The 25,611-nt window shown below is 48.0% G+C and overlaps 1 protein-coding gene across 5 annotated transcripts in view; it reads left to right on the top strand.

Moving 5' to 3' along the window:
* Positions 1 to 2,422: 2,422 nt before the first annotated feature.
* Positions 2,423 to 25,611, top strand: part of GRIK3 (glutamate ionotropic receptor kainate type subunit 3) — a 339,684-nt gene continuing 316,495 nt past the window's right edge. For 4 of the 5 annotated variants that reach the window (XM_061597980.1, XM_061597984.1, XM_061597985.1 and 1 more), the window contains exon 1: positions 3,731 to 3,960. In XM_061597980.1, coding sequence (XP_061453964.1) covers positions 3,807 to 3,960 — 154 coding nt within the window. In that variant the 5' untranslated portion in view covers positions 3,731 to 3,806. Of the gene's footprint in view, positions 2,525 to 3,730; positions 3,961 to 25,611 lie in introns of those variants that run through there. The other variant, XM_061597982.1, reaches the window with a different exon arrangement.

The following is a 25,611-nucleotide window of genomic DNA, read 5'->3' on the forward strand; positions in this document are numbered from 1 at the left end:
GTCCATCTTGGAGTGTTGCCTAGGAAAAAATGAACTGACTAGCTGGGTTTATTTCTTTGGCGCCAACAGCTAGGAGCAAGACTGTTTTGGGATTTTATGCTGTACATACTTTTACGCTGAAGCATACTTCAGTAAACACACAATATTTGTGCAGGACTCAACTATCAGACCCCACCCCAAAATGATGGGCTCTGCCCTGCCCCTGGCTCAACTCTCAGTCCTCAACAGGCACCAGAATATTTTAATTCAAGGGCTGGTGACCCGATAGCCCAGAACTGACTACTGTGACTGGTAGCAACTTTCCAAGGAGTCAGGTAGAAATTAGTTTGTCTGATTTATTTTTAGCAGGAGAGGCCCAAGCTACTGTGCATAGTGCATACACCCCCACTCCATTTAAAATGCGGTGGGTTCTAATAATAATAATAATAATAATAATAATATTAATAATTTATTGCCCGTCCTTCACCCAAAGTTCCTAGGGTGCCATGGCCCCAGGTATTTTAAAACAGTTTTAAAATACAACATTAAAAACAGTGAAAAACATCCTAACAATTAAATAAGTGAAACTGAGAAATTAGCAGGAATGGACTTTTCTGTCATACAAAACCCTGAACAACTCGGAACAAGGCACCCTGAAGGCAGGGCCGACTTATCCATTAGGCAAAGTAGGCACAGTGCCTAGGGCCCATGATACTTTTAGGGGCCCACAAAAATGTTTTAATTTCCTTTAAAATCAGAAGAAAAAAATCGAACTTTTAGGGTTGAAGAAAATCTTTTAATTTTTTTCTCACATCAGAAAAAAATGAAATTTTTAGGGCCCATGAAAATCTATTAAATTTTGCCTAAAACAGAAAAAAATAAAATGTTGAAGTATTTAAAGTTATATTAAAAATAATTTTTAATATTGATATTATTATGGTGGGAGGGGCCCGCAAAAGTCATAATGCAGCCCTGCCTGAAGGGACCCGTTGCCCCTGTACAGACCTGTAAGATCACGTGGCTCACCTGGGGAAAAGTCCTACAGCATATCCTGGGGTGCTGATCCACAACTGGGCATTTTCTGCTGGTGCCCGTGTTCTGCCGCTTGCCCTTCGCTCTGCTGTCTTTGAAGCAACAACCACCTGCGGCTTCGGACATCTTGTACCTTAGTGCCCAAGCTATCTCTGGCCCTGATTTATTTACAGTATATGAATCCCCTGAACCTGTTTTATTTGCGTCTATGTTTTTATACTCTTTTATTGATTTTAGGCTGTATTGTGTGTTTAATGGATAATGTTTTTATATTGTACATAGTATATGCTGCTAAGAGATTTTCAAAATATTACGTGGTTTAGGTATGTTTTTAAATTGAAAACGAAATAAAAGTTATTTCCCCAAAGCCTGGAATGGAGGTTCCCAGAAAGGGAGGTTTGCCAAAGCAAAGTGTTGGCTGTTCTGCACTTGTTCCAGTGTGGCAGCACTCTGACTGCTTAGGAGTAATTACTCAAAGGCAGGCTCAACTTCATTTAGCAAATTAGTTATATATCTTACTTACATATCCTTGTCTTTCCATATATATAGTCTAACTCTGCACGGTGCACTATGGCTACTATTAGCTTATCCCTGCAGCTTGACTAGCTGATTATAAACTGTTTACTTTTATTTTTTAATGCATCTGACGCTTATGGGTAAGGCTGGACTGAGTGAAGGGCAAGGAAACAGACAGAAATTTCTGGTAACGGTTGAAATACGTAAGTGATCTCGCAGAGTAACCAGCCGTCTTCAGAAGAATACTACATCTCCTTTTACGCGCTTTCAAACATCCTCTAGACAATGGGGCAATGTAGGCAAGAAAAGTGAGATGGCCATGCGTTTGCATGTGGTGTTGCGGATCCATGCGCCACAGAGAACAAATCAGCCCTTTTGAATTCCCTGCAGGAGCAGGTGGGTGTCCTCACCCTTTCACATGCAGAATGATCACATCTGATTAATGTAATGATTCTTCCTGCCTGGAACAAATTTCTTCCCTTTGCAGTTGCTGGGCAATTTCAGGATGCTTCCAGGCGCTTTTGACTTTGATTGCATGGCAACTCTGCAACAGCAACTGGAGGATAAAATCTGCTTGTCTTTGCCTTGGGAGGCCAGGCCCCGAGAGGACGCCCAGGCTAGCTCTGCAGGATCAGCAAGCTCTGTTGGCAGAGGGTTCCCCGAGCTGTCCAGCGCCAGCCTCCCTTCCCTGCCACAGTCCTGTGCCACGCCTTACCACGGCGGTGTGAGAGGCACTTCCCCGTGGCCAGTCTTATGCTCCTTCTGGCTGCAGGAGTCACGATGGGGTTCGTTTGCACGCGCGGGGGCCGCATGCTGTTTGCTGGGGCGTGAACTGCTCCCTGCCTCCCTCCGCCTGCCCAATGAAAGGCACCGGGCTCCCTCTGCCCCTGCGGACGTCAGCCGAGTCCGGCGCTCGAAGCCCTTTCCCGGATCCATGTGCCTGACCGGACGCCGGAGCCAGGGCCACTCGGGGGCCAGAGGCCTGTGCTTGAGCGGGGTGAGGGCTCGAGCGGCGCGCCTTTCCCGACCGCCACGGGGACGCGCAGGAGCGCAACCCTCCCGCGCCCCGGCCCTTCCTTTCTCCGCTCCCTACTGGGAGCACCTCCCCAGTCCCCAAGCAGCTTCTCCGGGGCTGCCGGGCCCGTTACTCCTTCCACCTCCGCAGTTGCCGGCTTTCGTCGAGGAGCGCCTGCAAACAGTGTTCCTCCTTCCATAACTTCCGCGCAAAACTTCCCCCCTCCCCGCTGGGCGCCGGTTACTTGTGCGGACTCTCCTGGCTGCCCAGCCTGCCCCTTACGCCCCCCGACACAGGCCGACGCCAGAGTCACCCGGCAGGCCTCCTTCCCCTCGGCGGGCCGTCCCCGGCCCTGACCTCGAGTGTCTGCTGCAGCGGCGACCAACCAGGCGACCAGCCCGCTCCTAGCGGCTACTTGCCACCCGGAGAGGATCGGGGCCTCTCGCCTCCCCGGGAGCTCCGGCGGGGCGGGGATGGGCTGGCAGCGGCCGCTCAAAAGCGAGGGGAAAGGCGCTCTGCACGCGCCCAGAGGCTCTCCTTGCCTTTTCCTCGCGCCACGTGCCTTCGGTTAAAGTCCGGGCTGCTGCTCCTGGTGCGCTTCGCAAAACGAAAACTCGGCGGTCGGTTCCGACCTCCGCGCAGGCAGGATTTCTCAGCGCCAGCTCTGGAAGTGGGAAAACAGCGCGGCGTGCCCTTCAGCATGTGCCGAGCACCGTTCTCTCTTCCGCCGGGCCGCCTTCGCTTCGCCTGAGACTCGGGGGCAGGGCTTGCCAGGCAGAGGGCGTGCCTCGCGGCGAGGCGGGAGCGTCGGCACCTCTCCGCCGAGATCCTCCTGCCGGGAGCGGGCACCCTGGGCGCTGCCCCGCCCTCCTCGTGTGGACGCGGCGGCTGCGCATCCCCGCGCCAGGCAGAGCCAGCGAGCGCCGGAGAGAGCGGGCGGTCTGCTCGCGAAGCCACCTGGCCGCCCTGTCCTGCGCTGCCTGTGGGGAAGTTTGGAGCGGCGCTTTCGGGGCAGCGGGAGCCCGGGGTCGCCGGGCGGGGCGCGGCGCGGCGTGGCGTGGCGGCGGCTCCTGCTCCTCTCGCCGCCTGGGCTGGAACCAGGAGGATGCCCCCCGCCGGGTGGGAGGCGCCCTCGCCGCCGCCGCCGCGCGTTGCCGCTGGGCGCCCGGTCCGCCTGGCCTCCCCGCCGCCGCCGGAGGTGTAGCGGACGCCGGATTCGGGTTCGGCCGCGCCGCGCCTCACCTCGCTCGCCCGCCCGCCCAGGATGCTGACCGGCTGCCGCGCCCCGCGCCCGCTCCTCCCGCCGCCGCCTCCGCTGCTGCTGCTACTGCTGGCCCGCGCCGCTGCCGCCGCCGGACTCTTCCTGGGGCTCGTCTGGCTGCCCTCCTGCCACGGGATGCCCCATGTCATCCGCATCGGTGGGTGAGCCAGCCGGAGGGCGGGTGCCGGGGCGGCTTCGGTCCCTTCGGTTCTGTCCTGTCGGCACCCGCCGACGCCGCTTCTGCCCGGGGGCCCGCGTCGCCCGGAAGGATGTGTCGGGCGCGGGTCGGTGGGCGGGCGGGGGCGACTGAAACGACAAGCGGGCGCGGGGACCGGGCAGAACCGGGCACAGACTCGACCCCTCTCTCGGGGGGCAAAGATCGGAGTTCCTTTTGCGGGGGTCGCAGGGAGAGAGACGCAGCGGCGCCCGGGGTGGGGCGCTGGACGGGGTGGCTTTTGGGGGAGCGGGTTTGCTAGAAGCGGCGCCAACGGGATTGTGCCTCCTCCCGCCGGTAGTTTGGCTCGGACCTTTCTGCAAAAAACGTCAGAAAGGCGGCGGGGGAGATGCCTCCCTCCCCCCCGTCCTTTCCCTTTTGTGCTGGTAGAGGAAGCGTTTGCAGGGAGCAAAGTTCGACGGGCGGCCTGCCTCGGCGATGCGTCTCCGCTCTGCGGGGCTGCTGTTTGGGAAGATGCTCCCGAGGACGCGCCACTTGGGCTGCTCTGCTCCAGCACCGCCTGCGCTGAAGGGCGTGCAGAGAGCCGGGGCTGGCAAAGCGGCTGGCAGTGCCCAGGCCCCCAGGCTTCCCTTGGCACAGGAGTGAAGCTTCCGTGTTGATGTTTTGGTTTTGATGGTGTTTTCCAGACAGTCCTTGCTGTCTCTTAAGTGTGTGTGTGTGGGGGGGTAGTTTCCAGAATTTTGACAGCTCCTCTCCCCAGTATGGTGCCAGATTGTATTGATCATACCAAGGATTTTGTTTGTTGCATTTGTGCTTCACCTGTTTAAATGCAAGGGAGGAAAGGATACTGGCTTTCTTTTATTAAATCATCAAGGACTCCGCGAAGGGAGAGAGAGGAACACTTGCAAATGTTTGAATGTGCAGCAAACTGAATAATAAAAGTCTTGTGGACTAATTAAAACAAGGCATTATTAGCCTCTCTTCTTTTCCACCTCCTTTTCAGCATATTTTCATCTCCTTTTTCTTTGGGAGTTCTCACTTTATGGTGTGGCATGAAGGGGAGGGGGTGCCAAGCAGATACAAGGGCTGGCCCAAGACCTTTTGTTGCCTGACCTGAAAACCTCGCCTGCCCATGTTCGAATGCAGACCCTAGACAATCTCCTGCCCCAGCCCATGGAACAATGAGAGTCGCAGGGCACCTTTGTATCCGGGCCTCTCTTCCCCCCCATCTCTGTTTCAGGCACCTGCCTCTGTACACTCTCTGGAGCGACTTTGTGCTCCTGGCCTGGGACAGGGGCCCTGACTCCAGCAGAGTTTCCTGGGGAGGGGCTGTGGTCACCACAGCTGAGAACTGCCACTCCGCCAGGGTTAGAGTAGGGCTGGTTTCCAAATAATGGACCTTGGTTGACTGACTGACTGACTAGATGCCTGTCCCAATTCTATATCAAAATTCCATTGAGGCAGCTGAGTGTGTCAATCCCGAATAGCGTGGCTCTTGTTTGCTCAGAAAGCCCCTGTGGCTTTGTGGATTTCTCTGCAGTGCGATTTCTGGATGCTATGCTGAGCCCACTGATTGACAATGCAGTCTTATCTGTTGATGATGAAACTGTCCAGTCCAGGTTGTCTTTCCAGCAAAGTTGTATGTTGCGCATGAAAGGTGGTATAGTGTGTACCTTTGTGCTTTCCTGAGGACATGGCAGGCAGCGTTTCTCCTTAGCTTGGGCTTTCCTTTTGCCATGCTGCCCTAGGCTATGCTGGTCAACACTTGCTGAATATAGCATGCACCCGCATTCAACACTCAATTGCAGTGGCAAATGCACCCATAGGTTTTCTTTGATGGGCCCATTTTGCACTGGGATGGCTGACAGTGAGTTTGAGCTGCTGGAAACTTCACTGAGGCCACAATGCTTGAGGAAGACTGCCCTGGGGGCTTAATGGGCATCTTCATGTTGCAATGATTTGTCTCAATCTTATAAATAAAATATATTCAAGATGGCGGAGAAAATGTGGCTTGTTCTGTTCGTTATGCTTTGGATAGTGCAGTCAGATGGGCTCTATTGGATTCTTAATGTATGCTAACTGCAAAAATTAACAAACATTGTTTGTAAGGAGGGAAGGTTGATCATCTGAATATACTGCAAGTCTGTGCCCGGAACAGCTATGTTGCTTTCATTGATAATTTGAGGGTCGTCGCTTGGTTGTAAACGTGACTAAAGCACAATCCAAGGAATCTGGATGCTTGAGACTGTTGTGTTTGTGCTCTTCAAGGATAGGCACTCCTCCCCCTTTTTGATACTCCACATGAAGGGGCAGCTGGCGCAGCTGAATTCCACCTCCTAGGGAGTGGAATTTTCTTTGTAGAGAGGAGAACTTGTTGTTTGCAAATGTTCTGGATTCTACATTCTTGTTTGGATGGGCTATTTCTAGAGGACCACTTAGATGTCTCTGTGCCATTGTTGATTTTCAAGAGTTCTCTTGTACAACTGATTTAGGGACCAGAGAATAATTTCTTAAAACTCTGCTTTGCAAATCTGTCTTGGTCGGGCTTTCCCCTTGAAGCTGATGCAAGCAACCTGTTTTATTTTATTTCCTTTTTAAAAAACCCATTTGTTAGATTTAGTGTTTTTCTGTGCAAAAATCTCTATTCTAAAATGCCACATGAAAGAAGGGAATTGAAAAGCCAGAGACTAGAGAATTTGTAGCAGCCGCAATTTCAGGTTTGGAACAAAGTCAACGCAGCTTTCCAGAGTCTAGGTGTCAGCTTTCCTCCTTTACGAATGCAGCCATTTCCTCCTCCCTGCTTTCTTAATTTCATTTCTTTGTCACTTCTTATTAATGTAAATCTGATCTTATAATAAACTGAGTTCTAAAAAATGAGGAAAGCTGTTAGATTTCAAACGGAACTGCGTAGTAAATGGCTACAAGTCTTGATCCTGAAAAAGATTGCAGGCATAAAGAGCTTGGGGTGCAGGGGATCTGTGGTTCCATTTTTGCTAAAATCATGGTTTTTTTCCTATTGGCAGAGAAAAACTCAATAATTTCCTACATTGTTTCTGAGTTTTAAACAATTGGGTTTAATCTGTTTTACATGCAAACAAAGTGAGATTTTTTTAAAATAGAAACATCTTCAGGTTTTCCAGTACAATTGCCATGTAATTTTGAGCATGATCTTGAGTGTGATTTATTATGCCTAGTGAAAATTGCAGACACAGGAATAAGGACTGCTAAAGCAATGTGGAGTAAATCTGGAGAACCAGATTATTAGTTGGTGTGTGAGGCCCCTTCCGGTACATTTACAAATGCAGTTTGGACAGAGCATTTTCCTTCAGAGTGAGTGACTCCCCTTGAAGCAAATTCATTCAGTATTTGTAGGTGTTCCTTGCCTGCTTTTTATTCATCCCAACTTCAAAAGCATTGCCGAATGATGCGGCAAGTCTCAGTTTCCCCAATGCTGCCTTGCAGCGCATGACATTGCAAAGCTTAGGAAATAAGGCAAAAGCCTCGCGAAAGAGACAGCAAAAACCTTTCCAATGGTATTAAGCCTTCAGATGTCACATTTCATTGTTGTGGCAAATCATTCATCTGATGAAAGCATAAATTAATTTTCTGGCTTGTTGAAACAGATCACGGTTTTGCAGAGTGTTAAACGGTAGGAGAGAAAAGTCAAAATCTGGGTAAAACCTTTCACTTGGAAGAGGAGTATCATGTTGTCATACATTCTTGTTTTTCTACAGGTGGCCAGTAACAGTACTCCTGAGTGAGGCGTCTGTCTTCTTTCTGCTTTGTCCTTTGTAGACTTGAATGGGAAAACTGGGTTGGAACACAATAGCTGGCCTGGCAGCTTGCCAAAATGTAGCTGCCAGTAGCCTCAAAAGCGCTCAGACTGACGGCAACCTCCTTGTCTTTTTTGAATACATGCGTTGCCGGTTTGCCGTTGTTTTCTGCAGATCAGCGGTTGGAAAGGATGCATCTTCTATTTGTGTACCCTGTTGCTGAAGCCCATCAAGGAAGGGGGATTGTGCCATTGGCATCTAGGGAAGCTGGGACAAAGGCCACAATTCTGGTTTTGAAACAAACAGGATGAAATAAGAGATGAGTTTTGCTAATTTGTGACTGAGAAAGGAGGTTGTGCCACCAATTGTTTGGATAAAATGCAAGCAGCGCAGAAGGGAGGCATGTGAGCGGTTGAAGTCTGCTGAAATAAAATAGTTAATTAATTATTTTATAGAAATGTATTGTGAACAAATGCAATTCATAATTACATTTCCTTGAGAAGTAGGCTTGAGACGTTGTTCTGTTTGTCTTTTCTCCCCCAAAGGGGATTTAACGGCTTCTCTTCTTTTGTCTATCCCTTCTCCAAATAATAATTTCTCAATGCTAGATTTATGCTCAATTATGTCTACTATTATTCTGTGATCGAACTTGGAAAAAAGAGTCAAATACCATTTTATTTGACTTGGTTGTGATAATAGCTTGGAGAAAATCTTATTTCAGGGGGTTGCTAGAGGAAGTGATTTAGATGGTGTACTCAGGCCTGCAAGGAGCATGTGGCTGGAGTGCAACAAGTACCGATGCTCTGTGTGTGTGTGTGTGCTTGTGTGTGTGTGTAATTGTGTGTGTGTAAGAGTGGAGACAAGGACCCTCTGCATGCTATCTGGAGGTGAGTGATCTGGGACAGAAGCCCTTCCTCTTTCCAGCATGTAAGAATTTAACATCCCACGTCCCTAAATGTTTTGTGCAGAGCCTTTCCTGATTCTGCACGCAAGGATTGATCCTCCAAAGATCCACCTGCTTGCTTACCCTTCCTTGCAGCACTTAATTCAGTGGCTGCAGTCAGCACTAAGAGGCAATGCCAGATTTGCCCCCCCACCAAACCTGGATCAATGCCTCAAAAGGCAACAAGTTGGCTCCCAATTTGTGGAAGCATCATTGGAAATCAATGCTGTCGAAGTGACACTGCTACGGAAATGTCTGCAAGATTAGGGGTGATCTTGTCAGGATAATTCCTCAGGATTAAGGTTCTGGGCCAGGGCGGCTTAATAATTTTACATCTGCGCAAACAAGATAGGGGTCTCTGCACGGTTTCCTTCCTGCTGCCACTCAGTAGTGATTTAATGTGTCACCACAGCTGGACGGGACACAATGTTTGTGTCCTGGTGTGTGTAAAACAATAAGAGAAGAGCCCTTGCGGCAGCCGTGCCTGTTGATACGATAAAGCTTAGCTATACAAGAGAAGTCACAAACTGAATGAAGATCAATATGTCACCCCTCCCCCCTCGGTTATTCTCCCTGCACAAAGCAAATAGCTGCAGACAAGTGACTTCTCACCACTTGGGAATGGAACAACCACGTTAGAAAACATTAACTTGAGGAACTGTCCCTGCCAGCTCAGAAATTCCAGCCGCCTTTTTTTAAAAAAATCCCCCTAATCAGAGATGGAAACAAACAGAATGGAACAGGAGTCTGTTCATATTCATGCCAATTTACAATGGAAGATTCAACCTCAGGCGAGATAGAACGTTCCCTGATGCCCACTGGCTGGGGGAGAGTGGGGGAGAGAGAGCGAGAGAGAGAGAGAGAGCTTTTTTTCCTGTGGGTCTACTAATATCTAAAATGCTGGATGTGCACATGCATGTCCTGCAGAATTATTTTTCACGTTAAAGAAAAATGCTGCAGTGAATTTTGACATGGCTGCCTTCAAAATAAAAGAAGCAGAAATTTCTTTTCTATATGTAGATGCTAATATTTAGGTCTTGCTGGTTTGGTACAGACATAAAGAGCCTTCTAGAAGCAGAATGAACAATTCTATGCCGCTTTGGTAAATAAAACAGCCAAGATTAAGGCAAACCTACATGTGACAGTCCATTACACTTTTTTTAAAAAACAAACTTCTCTTATTCCCCCCTCCTTCTGTAATGTGGATGTAAACCCTATATAGGATAAGGCTGCAATCCAGTACACACTTACCTGGGAGTAACTCCCATTGAATCCAATGGACTTTACTTCAGAGTTGCCATGTATTGGGTTGCACTGTAGGTGTTTGTATATTCTTTTGTTTTCTAACTGGTGTTCACATTTTATTTATTTTATTATTGTTTGTTACTATTTACTAGAGTTATATTCTACTTTCCATGCTACAAGTTCTTCCAGGGTGGTAGAGGGCCCTGTGTGTGTGTGAAGAACCAGCTAGCTCAGGCTCTGAGGTGGCCTTTGCCTCCCCCTGACCCGCGCATAGACATCATGCTTGAAAGGCTCAGTCCATCATTTAGTGTCATGTATGTAAATGCCGTGTCGCCATTGACTTTCGGGGCTCTTTGGTGTGTGCATATGCATATTTGGAGTGAAGCATTTGGCGCATAATGGAACTTTACCTGCCAGTGTGGAGCGAGGAACCAGGACCTCTCCCCTTGGCCTGAGCAGAGGCCACTTGCATCCACCCCTCCTCATGTACGGTTTTCCCCCCAGATGGATTTCGTATTATGTTTTTGAAATAGTGATGCCTCATAAGAAGCAAAGATGGCTGTTTCTGTGTTTCTTACTATTGATGCTTCCAGAACCGCCCTGCGTCCTCTCTTGCTCCCGCCTGATCCTGACATGTGTTTTTAATTTCAGGCCACACAGTTACCTGGTGATTTCTGTGAGTTAAAATATGAGGTGGGAGTGGGGTGAATTGAGCCAGCAGTGAGATGGATTTCAAGCTAGAGTGTCAGTGTTGCTTCTTTGTGGCAGACAAATCTAATGACTTAATCCCTGCTCTCTGGAGACCCACTTATGTGGCGTTAGGCCTCTGCAGCAGGAGGGGAGACAATGCTTGAGTGACGTGGGGGATGGGGGGGGAGGCAGCTTGCGTGATCGCTCTGCCGGCCCCGGTTGCGCTCGGCTTGGTTCTGTTACTTGATGCGGTCGTATGCTTTAGTTGTTGGGATCACTGACTGTCCTGAGCGAGGCCAGTGCCTGAGAAGGGCCGGGGACATTCTTAGGCAGATGAATGAAAATAAAGCGCCATGGTGGCTTTGCCCAACTGTGCGCCACGTCAGAGGCAGTGGCTTCCTTCTCAGCCCAAACTCTGGATATTGTTGTTTTAAGGAGTGTCAGAGAGGGCCTGGCCTATTTCGTTGTGCGGATGCATACCTCCTTTCTAATTTTCTGGCCCACTTGTCTGGTGCTCTTGTTACCATTCTCTGTCATTTTTCTCTCACTTTCCACCTTGCTTTTTTGTGCTTTGTTCTTTGTTTGTGTCGTGTGTGTCGGTGCTTTACTGTATAATATCTCCTTGATTTGAGAACGCGTCAGTAGCTCTGTGGCTCACCTGGCAGGGTAACTCCTGCCCTTTTAACGTGACAGCTCTTCAGCTCCTGTTGTGTTAATAATGTCAAATGAGAGGGGGTTGATCGGTTGCATACTCTGTGGCAGGTGTTGAATGGCAGCTGGTGCTTCAATCGTGGATAGTCAGCAGAGGGCACTGTCTTTCGATGGCACGTTGAAGGTATCCTGATTTCCACTCTCCCACCTTGACCTAGGAGTTGTTTTTTGCAGCTGCTGAATAACTCTTCTTGTGGCTGTTAATGGTTGTGGCAACTTCCACCCTCCTTCATAGTGTGGAGTCACAGAGCCAGCATGTGTCCTGCTGCATCTGCATGGAGATGGGCAGCAAAAGCTGGAGGGGCACAGGCTGTGCTTAAATGGAAACCACTTCATATTGCACTTTGCTATTCTTCTCCGTAATACTCTGGTGGTGGTGGTGTGGAGGACGATGATGGTCTTGTTGGCAACAGGTTTTAGTATGCTGACCTGTTGTAGGCAAGTACTGTTGTTTTTATTTCTTCCACTGTATTTCCCCAAACAAAGGTTTTCCTCTTTCTCTTTGCAAAGAACCTTGTGAAACAAAGATAATGTGAGGGACACGGTGCAGTTCCCATTTTACCCTTTTTGCAGATGTGTAAGACTTGAACCCCATAAGACCGATAAGGCATTTGAGAGGGGCTGATCTGTACCGTGTTCCAACATTGCATCATGATGGAGCAAACTTGTCTTGCTGTCTTCCATAATGCAAAAATACATGAGATCTCCATGGCCCCCAGCTAGGGAAACCTGATGTCGTATGAGACATAACAGTAACTGTTTCTACATTTTAGTAAACATTATACAATACTGTTTTATTACGGGTTTATATTTTAATTGTTGTAAGCCACTCAGAGCAATGCAAAGGCACTGGAAGGATGGGATATAAATCTTTTGAAGTTGTAAAAGGACACTAACATCATTTTCCCCCTGCAAGCTCTTTTGCCTTTTATTATTGCTGTGAAGCTGGATGGTTCTTCCTGGTGCAGAGCTGAGGTTTCTTGCTACAAACTTTGGAATTTCACACCTGCTCAGGTGGCTTTAGGTTTTGCTTCTTTCCAATGCGAATGCCCTCTTTCCTCCTCCTCTCCAAGTTGTGGGTGCCTCTCAACCCCTAAATTCTCGACAGGCTCATATAGTCAGTTTTCTCTGTTTATGCACACTTCACATAGACATTTTTTCCTCTGTGTGACTCTGCATTTGAAGCAGGGTTCTGTCTGCTGATATACAAGGGTTGCTGATTGTTAATTGCCCCTATTTAATTCAGATAAGCCATTGAAGAGCAGTGTGATTTTGGGGGTGGCATTGCGACTATTTGAATGCTTTTGTGACTCAATCATGTACTGAGACTGTTTGTGTTTATTCTTTGTACAGTGCTGTCTCTGTATATGGTTCTTTGCAAAGAGCAGGTTCCTACTGCAAGCTGGATTCCTGCACTAAGCAGGAGATTGGACTAGATGGCCTTATAGGCCCCTTCCAACTCTATGATTCTAGGGTTCTAAAACAGACACTACAGAGGAAGGGTGAAAGGAAAGCATGAGTAGTTGGGATTTATGTTTTCAGAAATGGAGATCATCCCTCTCATCTGATTTGTCCTTCAGCAAATGACCTAATGGTTGCTTTTAGATGCCACCTCTTCTGGTCCTTTAGATTCACACTTTATGCACCCTTGCAGTCCTGGTTTGGAGGGATCACTGAAACCAATGTGCTGGTTTGAATTTCACAGGGGCAAACCATGGTTTGAGGAAATCAGAAAGACTTCACTTTAAGCTGAGTTTGTGAGGTGAGGAACATGGAACATGTGCTTACAGAGCTCGTTCCTGGCCCTTCAAAACATGGAAGCGCTTTCTGGAAAGTTGTACATTATCTTCATGAGAAATGCTTGAACTGGGTGTCATAGTACTGAGTTCTGTTCATTGGGCTTGGGATGTCTACACTTGTCAATTAACAAGGCAATATGAGGTTGAGGTGCCTGAAGATGATTTTTTTTTTAAACTTGGACTCGGGTAGTGATCTGATAAGGCATTTTCTGAGGAACAAAAACACATTATTATTATTATTATTAAATTTATTTATACCCCCCCCCTTTTGGCCAAAGGCCCTCAAGGCGGCTTACAAAGAAAAATAAACACAAATATAAAAATACATCAATAAAAGCAATACAATTTACAAAAATTAAACTAAATAACAAATAACGTTATTAAGAAAAACAAATGTCCAAGAAAAATTTTGAACAAATGAATTGAAAATGGATCACTCTCTGTCTTTGCCAGCACACATGGTAAGAAGCCACAGGGGTGCTGCAAGAGTGATGAGGGAGACCTTGAGAAACAAGTCCAGGGTGGGCTAGTTCCTGGTGGCTGGTCAGAGTCCTTTCCCGAGGTCAGGAAGGAGCTGCTGCATGAGAGATGCAGCAGCTCAGAGTGGGAATTTGCACGGAGCCAGAGGCTCTGCCCTCTTCGGAATCTCAGCCAGGCCTTGATCTGGTCAGGGGCTGCTGCCCTCTTCCCCTTTCCCTGTACAGCCCAGCATGCCACTAAGCAGGCATCTGAACAGCTGCTCTGAAGCCCTTGCCTGGCTCGCTGTCTCCTCTTCTCCCGGCCCCCTAGGGCGATGGGGGGTTCTGAGAGCTGGCCAGGAACCCAGGCAGCTGGTGTGGGGACCTCCTGTCCTGGGTCAGAGAAGTGTAGTCTGATGGCTCCTCAAGGTCATTGGGTGGCTAGGAGATCTGTGGGGTACTCTGCTCCCCTTGCTTCTCCTCTGAGGAGGCCTTAGGTTTGAGGTCTGGGCAGGACGGAACCCTTACAGTCAGAGACTTTTGAGAGGATGGTAGCTGGGGCCTTTTGCAGCTTTGATCCAAATGGTTTCAAAAGAGCTTTCTACAACCCTGAGAGCCAGAAGGCCATTTTTAATAAATAAACAAGAATTCAAGCTGTGGTTAGCCAGTTACCCAATTCCGGATATTGGGACTGCCCTTCCCTTCTCACGTGGACCTGCCTGTCAGTGGTAGTCATCTTCTGAGGCCATTCTCTGTGTTCTTCAACCAAGGCAAGTGCAATTGTTGGCTGCTCTTGTGGTGGAAGCACCCAGATTGTGCAACACCCTCACCTCCCACCCCAGGGATTAGATGCGCCGCTCTTTGTTGTCCTTTGTTGCAAGTGGAGAGATGTGAAGGTCCAGCAAAAATGGGAGGGCGACCATTTTCTTCCAGTTTTTCCCCATTTGTTTCTGGGGAAAAAATGGAAAATTTGCACAAAAAAAATGGAAAAAACCCTGCTTTCCCCCAATCTTTCTGTCCCCCCCCCAGGCTTTCACATCTCTAGGCAGGTGGTTAAGAAGTTTTTATTCCATCAGATATTTAATGTATGCTAATTTCATCTTGTTAAAGTTTTGATTTATTTTGCTTTGGCTTTGAATGTTCTTTTTAATTGGGTTGGTATTTTATTGTTGTAAGCAGTCTTGTGAGTTCTGTTTTAAACTGAAAGGTGCTACAGATAGTCTTTATAAATTAAAATAGCCTAAGGCTGCACTCCAATACATGCCTACTCATAGGTAAGCTCCATTAGGTCTAATGGGACTTACTCCCAGGTAAATACAGTATTGGATTGCAGCCTAAAGCTCCATGTGGGTAACTGCAGGTGGGACAAACCCTCAGGGTTTATTCATTTCTAGATCCTGCCATTCTTAGCCACACAGCTTCTAAGGAGGCCAAATCTCTCTTGGGAATAGCACTGGGTGGTTGTTGTACAGTGTCTCTTGTGCTGCCTGCTGGTCTGGAAATGAAAGATCCTGCTTTGTTTCCTTCTCTCAGGGGCCACTGACCCTTTTGGCCACATACAGGCACAGTTGCCCACCAGAGAAATGGTCGTGGCCCCCACAAGCAGCCACTGTGGCATTTTCTGTTGGCTCCAGTAGAATGTTCCTTTCAAGACTGATTTCAGTGAGGGTAGGTGGGTGGGTGGGGACCCTGAGGGCACCAGGGAGAGCCTCTGTGGGCAGCCTGTTGGGGACCCCTGCTCTAACCGATGCTGATCTGGGGCCTGGGGTTGGGGAAAGAATTCCAAAGCAAGAAGCTTGATTGAGGGCAAAGCAGTCTGTTACTAAAGCACCAAAATGGATCGTGAAGAGAACAGAAATGTCTGATGTAGGCCGTGTGTTTTCTAGTTTAATAAATAGACGGCTGTCATCTTTTGTCTCCTGCAATAAGGCAGTAAATAAAATATGGAATAAGCCTCCAGCTTAGTTGAATTAGGAAGGTCTACTGGGACCAGATCTCAGACTTGTCTGCTGCTGTTCTGCGGTGAATTAAGAGTACTTGGCAAGCTGGTCTTGGGAGCTACTTTAAATTCCGCCACCTGAGCATGGAGGAAGGGGAAGGAAGGGGCTGGTGTAAGAGTCCCAGTCACCACAGCAGCAGGAAAGCCCTTTTTAATTACGTTCACTTAAAATAAATATTTTGTACAACAGAATGGTGTTTATTATTTCCAAGTAATTTTGTTTGGCACAAGGGCAGCAAAACAAACTCCATTTTATTCCTGTAGTCATGATGATGCTATTATTAAAGTGATTTTCAAAAAAGTGCATATGCTTTGAGTATTTTCTCAACTACCCACTCACCCTGGTTGGCTAACAGTTCCTTTTTTGCGCTACCATATCAGGAGTATGGAAGCCATTGTAACTCACTGAATTGAAAATGCAAGTGTTTTGTGTGCTTCACAACTAAAATTATACATGTATTACATATAATACAGCACTCAGTGAAGATGGCAAAATAAGAGATGACAAAGACAAGGCAGAAGTGCTCAGTTCCTGCTTTGGCTCAGTCTTCTCCCAAAAGAGGGTCTATGACCCTCCTGGTGAACTTGAAGTTGAAGGGGCAGGATTGCAGCTTGAGATTGATAGACAAATGGTCAAGGAATACCTAATCACTTTGAATGAGTTCAAATCTCCAAGGCCTGATGAACAGCATCCTAGAGTATTAAAAGAACTGGCTGAAGAATTCTTGGGACTACTGCCTATTATCTTTGCAAAATTGTGGAGGGTGGGTGAAGTGCCGGATGACTGGAGGAGGGCTAATATTGTCCCTATCTTCAAAAAGGGTAAAAAGGAGGAACCGGGGAACTACAGACCAGTCAGCTAGACGTTGATCCCCGGAAAATTATGGAGCGGATTATAAAGCGGTCAATCTGTAAGCACCTTGAAAACAATGCAGTGATTACTAGAAGCCAACATGGATTTCACAAGAACAAATCCTGCCAGACTAATCTTACATCATTTTTTGACCAGGTTACCTCCGTTGTAGACAGTGGGAATGCTGTGGACGTAATATATCTTGACTTCAGCAAAGCTGTTGACAAAGTGCCCCATGATATTCTGATTAGCAAGCCAGCTAAATGTGGGCTGGATGGAACAACTATCAGGTGGATCCACAGTTGGCTCCAGAATCGTACTTAAAGAGTGCTTATATCAATGGTTCCTTCTCAAACTGGGGGAAGGTAATGAACAGGGTACTGCAGGGCTTATCACATTTGCAGGTGATAATAAATTGGGAGAGATATCTAATACCCATGAGGACAGAAACAAAATTCCAAGTGATCTTGATAGGCTGGAGCATTGGACTGAAAATAGCAGAATGAAATTTAACAGGAAGAAGTGCAAAGTTCTACACCTAGGAAAAAGAAACCAAGGGCTCATCCAGATGACTGTATAATGTGTGATATGACAGCTTTGTGTATTCATTAATTTTTGGTGGTCCATGTGACGTCATCCGTTTTTGCACATTTGCGCACGGTTAAATCCGCTTCTGCAGTACAGCAAAAAATGCGATATGCTTTTTTAAATCGGGAATCATCCGCTGTACCATAAGGTGCTCAGAGGCAATACCGCAGACTTTAGAGCTGTGGGCGGTCCATGGGTGTTTCCCCATACCCCTTCCCTCGTTCCCAGGCAATCATGTATTTCCACTTTTGCGCATGTGCGCGAATGTCTGAGGAAAGCCCTGGAAAACTGAACCAATCAGAGCAATAGTGTGGTGTTGGGGGGGGGGGCTCTGCAACTTCTACTGTGCAGCTACAGCCGTTTATTTTTAGCCAGCCTGCGAACTGGGTGGACGCTCTGGGTGAGATTTGCAATTGTGGTTGTTTGTAAAGCCCCCCTTTTCCTGGCTGGTCTCGCTCAAGTGCGGCTGGATGGTGCAGGGAGCTCACTTTGCTGGCGCTTTGCAAACGGCCATGGGAAGAAAATGGAGAAGGAGGGGGGTGAAGGCAACAGAGCATCAAGTTTTGCCCGAAGTGGTTGGGAAGCTGCTGGGAAGCCTCTCTCGGTGGCTCTTCCCTGACGCTGATGCCGCCACCTACGCAGAGAGCGAGAGGCAGGCAGAGAGAGAGAGAGAGAGAGAGAATGGGGAGGAGCTGGGAGCCGCCACTGAGCGCTGCACTCTAGAAAAGCTTGGGGGTCAGGAACCTTGCAGTGGAGCCAGAGGTCCCAGCTGGCATTCCTGCATGGTATTCGATTTATTGGGCATTTGGGGGGGGGGGAATGAAAGGTGCAAGGACAACCTGAATTGAGAACGTGCCTGGGCGGGTGTGCGCAAATCCACAGAGTCACAAAGCTGCCGTGCCACCCCAGGAAAAGTTGGTTCTGCAAGAAGGGGGGTGCTTCTCATTAAACTCTCAGCTTTCCTGCCATTCTTTACAAAAGAAGCAAGTAGTAGCAGCTCCTCAATACCCCCCCTTTCCGTTCTGTAGAAATAAGTGGAATTGCCAGCCGTGTGTATCTCCACAAACTGCAATATGCATAAAGGCAGAAAAGCATACAGTCGGTTTTGTGAAATATCGCAAACACAAGCAAACATAAACACAGGAATTATTGGCATATAAGTGGTTTGCTAGAGCGTCTCGGATGCCTGCAACCATAGAGACTGGTGGTCTACCTTCCTAGACATGACACATTGTTACTTGCTTGCAGTTCCATGAGAAATAAGTGGAATTGCCAGGCGTGTTTACCCCCAGAAAATTTGATATGGAAAAAGGCAAAACCACATACATTCGGTTTAGCGATATATCGCAAATGCAAGCAAACAACAATACAGCAATTATTGTCAGATAAGTGGTTTGCAGTTCTCTTTTATCAGGAGGAACACTTCAAAGCGGAGAAAGAGGAAAGGATGTTTAGCAGCTCTGACCTCATTCCCCCTGCATGCATTCCTATTACAAATTGTTCCTGGAGAATTTGTCCAGCGCACGTGTGTGTGTGCAAAAGAGGGGAGGGGAGGCCCTGGACTAGGCACCACCACCAGCAGCCCCCAAGAATCGAGGGATCCAGCAGCCGCGTGGGGTTCCCTAGCTAGGAAAGGCTGCTGGGGGCTGGGTGGGAGGGGATGCAAGGGGGGAGATGGAGATCCCCCTCCCCAAGCTCTGGCATGTGAACCATGTTGCCAGAAGGGAGGAAAATGTAGCCACCGCTGCCACCTCCCACCGCGCTGAGCTCGCTGCATTGCGGCGCTTCCTATCCCGAAGCTTTGCTGGTGCAGCTGCTGTGAAGTAGCCTCCTCCACCACTACCCCTGCATGAGCCGAGGAAGCTCAGCATGGCTCTGGCGCTGCTGGGGCTCCTGCTGTTCCTGGGCTCCGGCGTGGCACACGACCCTGCCCAGGCGCCCGTTGGGCTCCGGCTGCCCTCAACTGCACAAGGCAGAAATGTAATAGCTGGAAGTGGAGCTGCACAAGAGCCAAAAACTCAGTCAACTCCATTACAGCCACTACTACCAAACCAACAGGAAATCCAAACTTTCGAGCCCTTACGTTCAAGCGCATGTGTGTTATTGTGCTTCGGTGCAAAGGGGGAGAGGAGCATACGTCATATTTTGCGGACCAATTGGCTGATAGGGGGTGGTGTTACAGGCGGAGCTGGGAAAAAGCAAAAAGAATGTACGGGTCTTCCTGCTGTGTGTGCGGGCGCAAAAAAAGCGTATTTTTCAGATCAGAAAAGAGCGAATTTCAGGCAAAGTGGGAACTGTCAGATGACAAAGCGAATATGGAAAACATGGATTATCCGGGTCAATTTGGACGAGCCCCAAGTGCGCACTTATAAGATGGGGGATACTTGGCTCAGCAATACTACATGTGAGAAAGAGCTTGGGATTGTTGTTGATCACAAGCTGGAACCAACAGTGCAATGTGGCTCCAAAAAGGCAAATGCTTTTTTAGGTTGCATTAACAGAAGTATAGTTTCACAACTGTGAAGTGCTACTTCCCCTCTATTTGGCACAGGTTAGGCCTCATCTTGAGTACTGCATCCAGTTCTGGACACTGCACTTTAAAAAGGATGCAGACAAACTGGAAAGGGTTCAGAGGAGGGCAACAAGGATTATCAGGGGACTGGACAAAAGACCTATGAGGCGAGACTGAAAGAACTGGGCACGTTTAGCCTGGAGAAGAGAAGACTGAGGGGCGATATGATAGCACACTTCAACTACTTGAAATATTGCCACATAAAGGAGGGCCAGGATCTCTTCTCGATCATCCCAGAGTGCAGAACACAAGATAATGACCTCAATGCGCACCCTGGGGTCCTACTGGGAGGAAGGGTGGGATATAAATCTAATAATAAATTAACTCAATAAATGAATAAATAAATAAACTTACAGGAAGCCAGTTTTCGGCTGAACATCAGGAAAAACATCCTAACTGTCAGAGCGGTACGACAATAGAACCAATGACCTAGGGATATGGTGGGCTCTCTGACACTGGGGGCATTCAAGAGGCAGCTGGACAGCCATCTATCAAGTATGCTTTAATTTTGATTCTTGCATGAGCAAAGGGTTGGACTTGATGGCCTTATAAGCCCCTTCCAACTCTACTATTCTATGATTCTCTGTGGCCTTCTCTAAGAAGGTGGACTAATTTGCTGATCCCAGTCTTTTATGATATAGCTTTCAATTGGATGGAAAAGTGAACAAAAATGTTTTAGGGAAAAATGCCTTTAAAAGCATATTAAAATATATATTTTAAGGGAAGAATGAATGTAAAATGCATATAAAATATAAAGAATTTAAATGCTATTTTTATGCTTTTTTTTAATCTTCAAGAACTGGAACCCAATACACTCTGACTGGGTACGTGCAAAACTGTCATGGGGAAAAAAGAGAGACTGATCTGTCCATCCCTAGTCTAATTCTCATGGGGGTGGGGTGCAGGAAGCTTGCTACCCATTTTGAAAGATACTGGGCTGCCTGATGAGGTGACTTGGATGAGGTAAGATTGCAAATGCGTGGGGTATCTGCAGCCATAGAGATGCATTAACTGCACTTCCCATCTCCTGTGCCTTCAACTTCCATGCCTACAGCTGTGACTCTAACCCTCATTCCACCCCCTGGATGAGGCCATTGGAATACTCTTTGCATTGGGGGAAGATGGTGCACATGCACCTGGAACATGCCACACCATGCCGCTGCTGCTATATTGTTTGGTGCTGAGATGTCAGGGACTGCAGCAGCGACATGCTCCCTCCTGCCACAAAGGGTTGCAAGCTACAGCAGGTAGGCTGAGTGAAGTAGTGGCAGGGGGTTACATGGTTGGGAGCCAAGAAATGCTTTGCAGAAGAAATTGGTTCTGAGCAGAGATTTTTGCTGGAGCAAACTGTGTGTGATGTATACGAGAGGGCGCAGCTGCCCATTGTATCAGGAACTGTTTGGTAGGAAGAGGCTCAAAAAGCAGATTTGGATGAAAGAAATAAAGAAGGCAGAGAACAGGTGAGTATGTTGCGTGGGATGTGGTGGAGATTGGGAGGGAGGGAGGTGGAGCCTGAAAAATATTTCAAACACTTTGCATCGCAGTTCAGCAATAAAAAAGTAAAACAACAACAACTTGTGACTTTCTTCATCTCCAGCTGATGAAACTTTAACAGACTGTTCTAAATATAGGGATGTCCCTTTGTGATAATGGTTGCTGAGGCTTTTAGGTGAAAGCCAGGAGTTCCAAGATTTTAGCACTTCAAATAAATAAATGGAACGGATAGCAAACCAGGCCTTGGTGGACCATCCCTGGGGATTTCCCTGCCCTGATTTCTTAAGCTTCTCTTGGGAAGTTGAAAAGCTCTGTGTTCCAGGTGCAGCTGAAAAACTTGAGTTCACATGAGAGGCTGTAAAATGTCCTGTGGCAGAGACTGGAATCCAGGGTGTTGAATTGCTGCCAGTGTAGCTCTTAAGTGCCTTCTGCCTTAACAGGGGCCAACATGTCCCCTGCCAAGGCTAGAAAGACACGACTGTGCAGCTTCTTGGTATAATTGGAATTGCTGTTCCCAGCTCAGGAGTCAGAGCTGTTGCTCCAAATAAAATCAAAGACAATCTCCCGGGATGTCCCCAGATGAGAGATTTCCTCTCTCAGATGTCCCTGTTGTGGTTGCTGCCCTTGTTGTCTGTTCGTTCTCCTGGCATTTGCCAGAGGAAGTGGCTAGGCTCTCACACAACGCTAGAGCTCAGTGGGGGTCATCTGGTGAAGCTGAATGTTGGAAGATTCTGGACAGACAACGGATTCCTCACGCAGCACATTGTTACAGCCTTTGTTTCCACAAGAGGTAGATGGCCGTCAATTGGGAAGGCATTCAAAGAGGATGAGACATGAGAGGATGCTGGAAGTGGCAAGGTGGGAGAGGGCCGTTGCGTTCAGATCCTGCTTGTGAGCTTCCCACTGTGAACGTTTGTGGTCCACTGTGAGAACAGGATGCTGAGCTAGGAGGGGCTCCCCTTGGCCTGATGCAGCTTGTGGGCCTCTCTGTGCTTGGGTTCTGACAAAGCTCTTAGCCTTGCTTCCTAATTTCATTGGGAGGAGGAGAGGACAAGATGAACTTGCTGTTTGATGCTACATGGAACTCTGGATGTCTGGTTCCTGGAGCCTTCTTTAGCAGGCAGGGCAGCTGGTGGGGCAGGAGAGAAGGTCTAGGCTACCATCACCCAGGCGGTCGGGCTCTCACATCTGCCAGCCAGGACTGAAGGGAACCCAGCGGGCAAATAGTATGCACTCCCAGAGGAGCTCAGTCAGTCTAGGGCCCCACTTTCTAATCCAGAGGTGGGAAACCTCAGGCCAGGGGGCCAAATGTGGCCCTCTATACCTATCTCTCTAGCCCTCAGGGCTTTTGCCAGGCCACATCTCCTCTCCCCAGACTCGCCCCTTGGAGGCCCTACTTTGCACCTTCCTTGAGTGCTTCTGCCTGGCTGGAGGACATGGCTGAACACAGTAGATGCCTCCTGATTGCCAGGATGGAGGATGGAGAGGGGCTTAGGAGTCTCTAGAACAGCCTTTCCCAACCAGTGTGCCTCCAGATGTTGTTGGACCACAACTCCCATCAGCCTCAGCCAGCATTGCCAATGGTCAGGAAGATGGGAGTTGTGGTCTAACAACATCTGGAGGCACACTGGTTGGGAAAGGCTGCTCTACAAAGTAAGCCGCTGTGTCATGGGGAACTTTACATTGGTTGCTTTGCCGACTCTTGCCTTTGGCATGTGGTCCTCAGAATGTTGCCCAGAAGGGAATGTGGCCCTTGGGTTGACAAAGTTTCCCTGCTCCTGTTCTCGCTCAACCTCTTCCCTATATGTTATTCAGGGCTACAGGCCTGGAATTCACCTAGCCGAGGAAGGGAAAGGAACTGGGCACAGTATTAAATAACTATATGATGTCACTAACAAGATTGAAATAATGGGCACTGTGAGGTTATTAAAGGACTGTCTGTGGGAACTGGCGGGCTGTCAACTTCACCCCCTCCCTCAATGCCCTTGAAAACCTCATCCACCTCTGGCTCCTCTCCCTGATCTATCTGGGGAAGCTGGGACTCAGCGACTCCTCTCCATGCTCCTCCTGGGGGAGTTGGGGCTCAACATCAGGTACATAAAATTTGCATGTGTTAGTTTATATGTACTTTAATTTCCTCTGGGGAAATGATGGGGGGGGGTCTGGAGCCTCACCAGTGCTGTATTTTGCAGTGCATCCAACAAAGAAATCCCCCACTCAAGTTTTTTTTAAAAAATGGAGGGAAAAGGTCAGGAGATGGAGGGCCCAGCTCCAAAAGACTGGGGCTCAGCTGGCTATAAATTGGGCAGGGGCAGGGCAAGAACTGTATATATCCACCTCTCGTCTATTTTAATTAGATTTTTAAAATTCTCCTTGGCATGCACCTGTGCAAGGTACCCATATCCAAGCTTCTGAGAAGGGGTGCACATTCGTGGCACTTGCACTTTTCTCCTGCACCACCTAAATCAGCCACACACCAAATAGCAGCAATCTTCTGGCAGTGATCTTGGCCACTGAAACGTTTTGTCAGTCTTAAAAGCTGACTGAAGGCACCCAGGGTGACCCAGATGCTCTTCTTGGGTTTGGCCCTCAAGTGAACATCAAAGCGATTCTTTCTCTCTCCCCTCCCCTGCTCTGCATCATGTGCCATAAATGGATGAAGGACTAGAGCTTCTTCAAGGTGATTTCTTAAGAAGTGTTAAGATTTGAAATGATGCGTTCTCTTGGCACATGTGCGAAGTGATGGGCAGCGGTTCACCTTCCATGCTGGAGGGTTTCCTTGCCTGCCTGCTATGGATTAGGGTTTCTCTGCCCCTTGCCCTTTCTTTTCCTTTATAATTCTGCTTTCATGGGGCATGCAGTGATTTATTGAATAATCAATTTCTTTATCAATGTAATGCGTTCAAGTAATTGATCAGTGCTAAAGCAATAAATCCAGCCTGTGATTTCAGATCTCCTTTGAATGTCCTGAGGATATTTTGTTAAGACTGACTTGGAGTTTTCCATGTTCCTGCCTGCACTTGGTTTTCCTCTTCTAGAGTCTTGTTCACTGCCCATAAAGACCAAACTAAAAGCATGTCGGTTAGGCATTGCTGTTTGGGGGCTGAGGCTGGATATGTAAACTATACACTCATTTAGAGGTTGAATTGTTTGGTGGGATCACATTTTAATTGATGGGCTCCTGTTGGTGCTGTTTCTTTACGGGACTGTGACTGTACTAGGGAATGAAAGTGAAAGGTGGCTCTTGGGTCTTCTTCACAAAGAGAGGCTCCTGGCTTTGTGTGTTAAATTGCAAGTTGTCTTTCAGCTGCCTCCAAAAGACATTTTCATGTTATATGCAGATTTGTTTGGCTTCAATAAATAAAGTAGACCATTAAAAAAACCAAATACTTGAAATGGTCAACAGCCTTTACTAAAACAAGAAGCTTTATTTCGGAAGTTAGTACAGGAACACAGCATCACACACTCTACTCATGATTCAGAAGATAGAACAGAGGCAGACAAGGGATGTCTCAGAAACAGAGTAGGCATGTTGAGGCGACAGCAGATGTTGTCACAAGGCCACTTCAAATATAAGAGAGTTGGGCCGACACTACTTGCACTGGTTACTCTGGCACTTTCTAGCTTGTGCTGCAAGATGGGAGCTCTAGGAGCAGAAAGAAATCTGTCTAACTGTAAAGGTATGTTCACCGCCCAGAGAGCTATCGCTAGTCGGGCGGTATATAAATTTAATAAATAAATAAATAAAAATAAATAAGGTCTTTTCTCCAGCTGGCGTGACCTTGGCGAGATTGTCATCTGATCGTCTTAGCACTCTGGCCTAGCTCTATTTGCTCATCGGCTAGGTCTGGGCTGTGTGCCAGGGAGGATTCCTCCTCAGTCGTCAGAGATGGGGTGTGTGTGTGCGGTATGTGTGTGTGTGACTGGCAACATTAACCTCACTAGACACAGAGTTACCAGAGGGTTCTGGAAGTGTCTCGCCCAGGATTTCCCCAGCCCCTTCCCCAACATCTGCAACCTACTCTTTATCCTCCCAATCTTGGTGATTGGGGCCAATGAAAGAGTCTTGGGTTGAAAGTGAGAAATTGCACATACCACAGAATGAGACAAGCTGGTGTTGGGATTCTTTTGTAAATATTTTAGCTAGGTGCAACAAGATATTTTGGTTGCTCTTTGGGTTGTGCTGTGTCCACTGTGGCAGGGCGTGTGGTTTGAGGAGCATCTGAAAGGCTCCTGACAGAACATGCCCCTTGGTGCTTCCCTCGCCGATCAGCATGTTTTCAGGTACTCCTGTGTACCAAGTCCCCTTACGGTGCCAAGAGCAGCTACAGTCTGGATCTTCTGCTAAAGGTGTTCTGCTCTTTGTGGCTTGATAATGTTAAGGTTTGGGTAAAACATGGAATTTGCTGGAGGCATGTTAAGGCCCTTTGGCATGCCAAGCAGAGTGACCATTGGCTAAAAGGTACAGGGTGCTGGCCACCTTTCTCTACTGTTTGTGGAGGCTACCC

This window comes from Rhineura floridana, chromosome 15 (genome assembly GCF_030035675.1).
Source record: "Rhineura floridana isolate rRhiFlo1 chromosome 15, rRhiFlo1.hap2, whole genome shotgun sequence".
Lineage (NCBI taxonomy): Eukaryota > Metazoa > Chordata > Lepidosauria > Squamata > Rhineuridae > Rhineura > Rhineura floridana.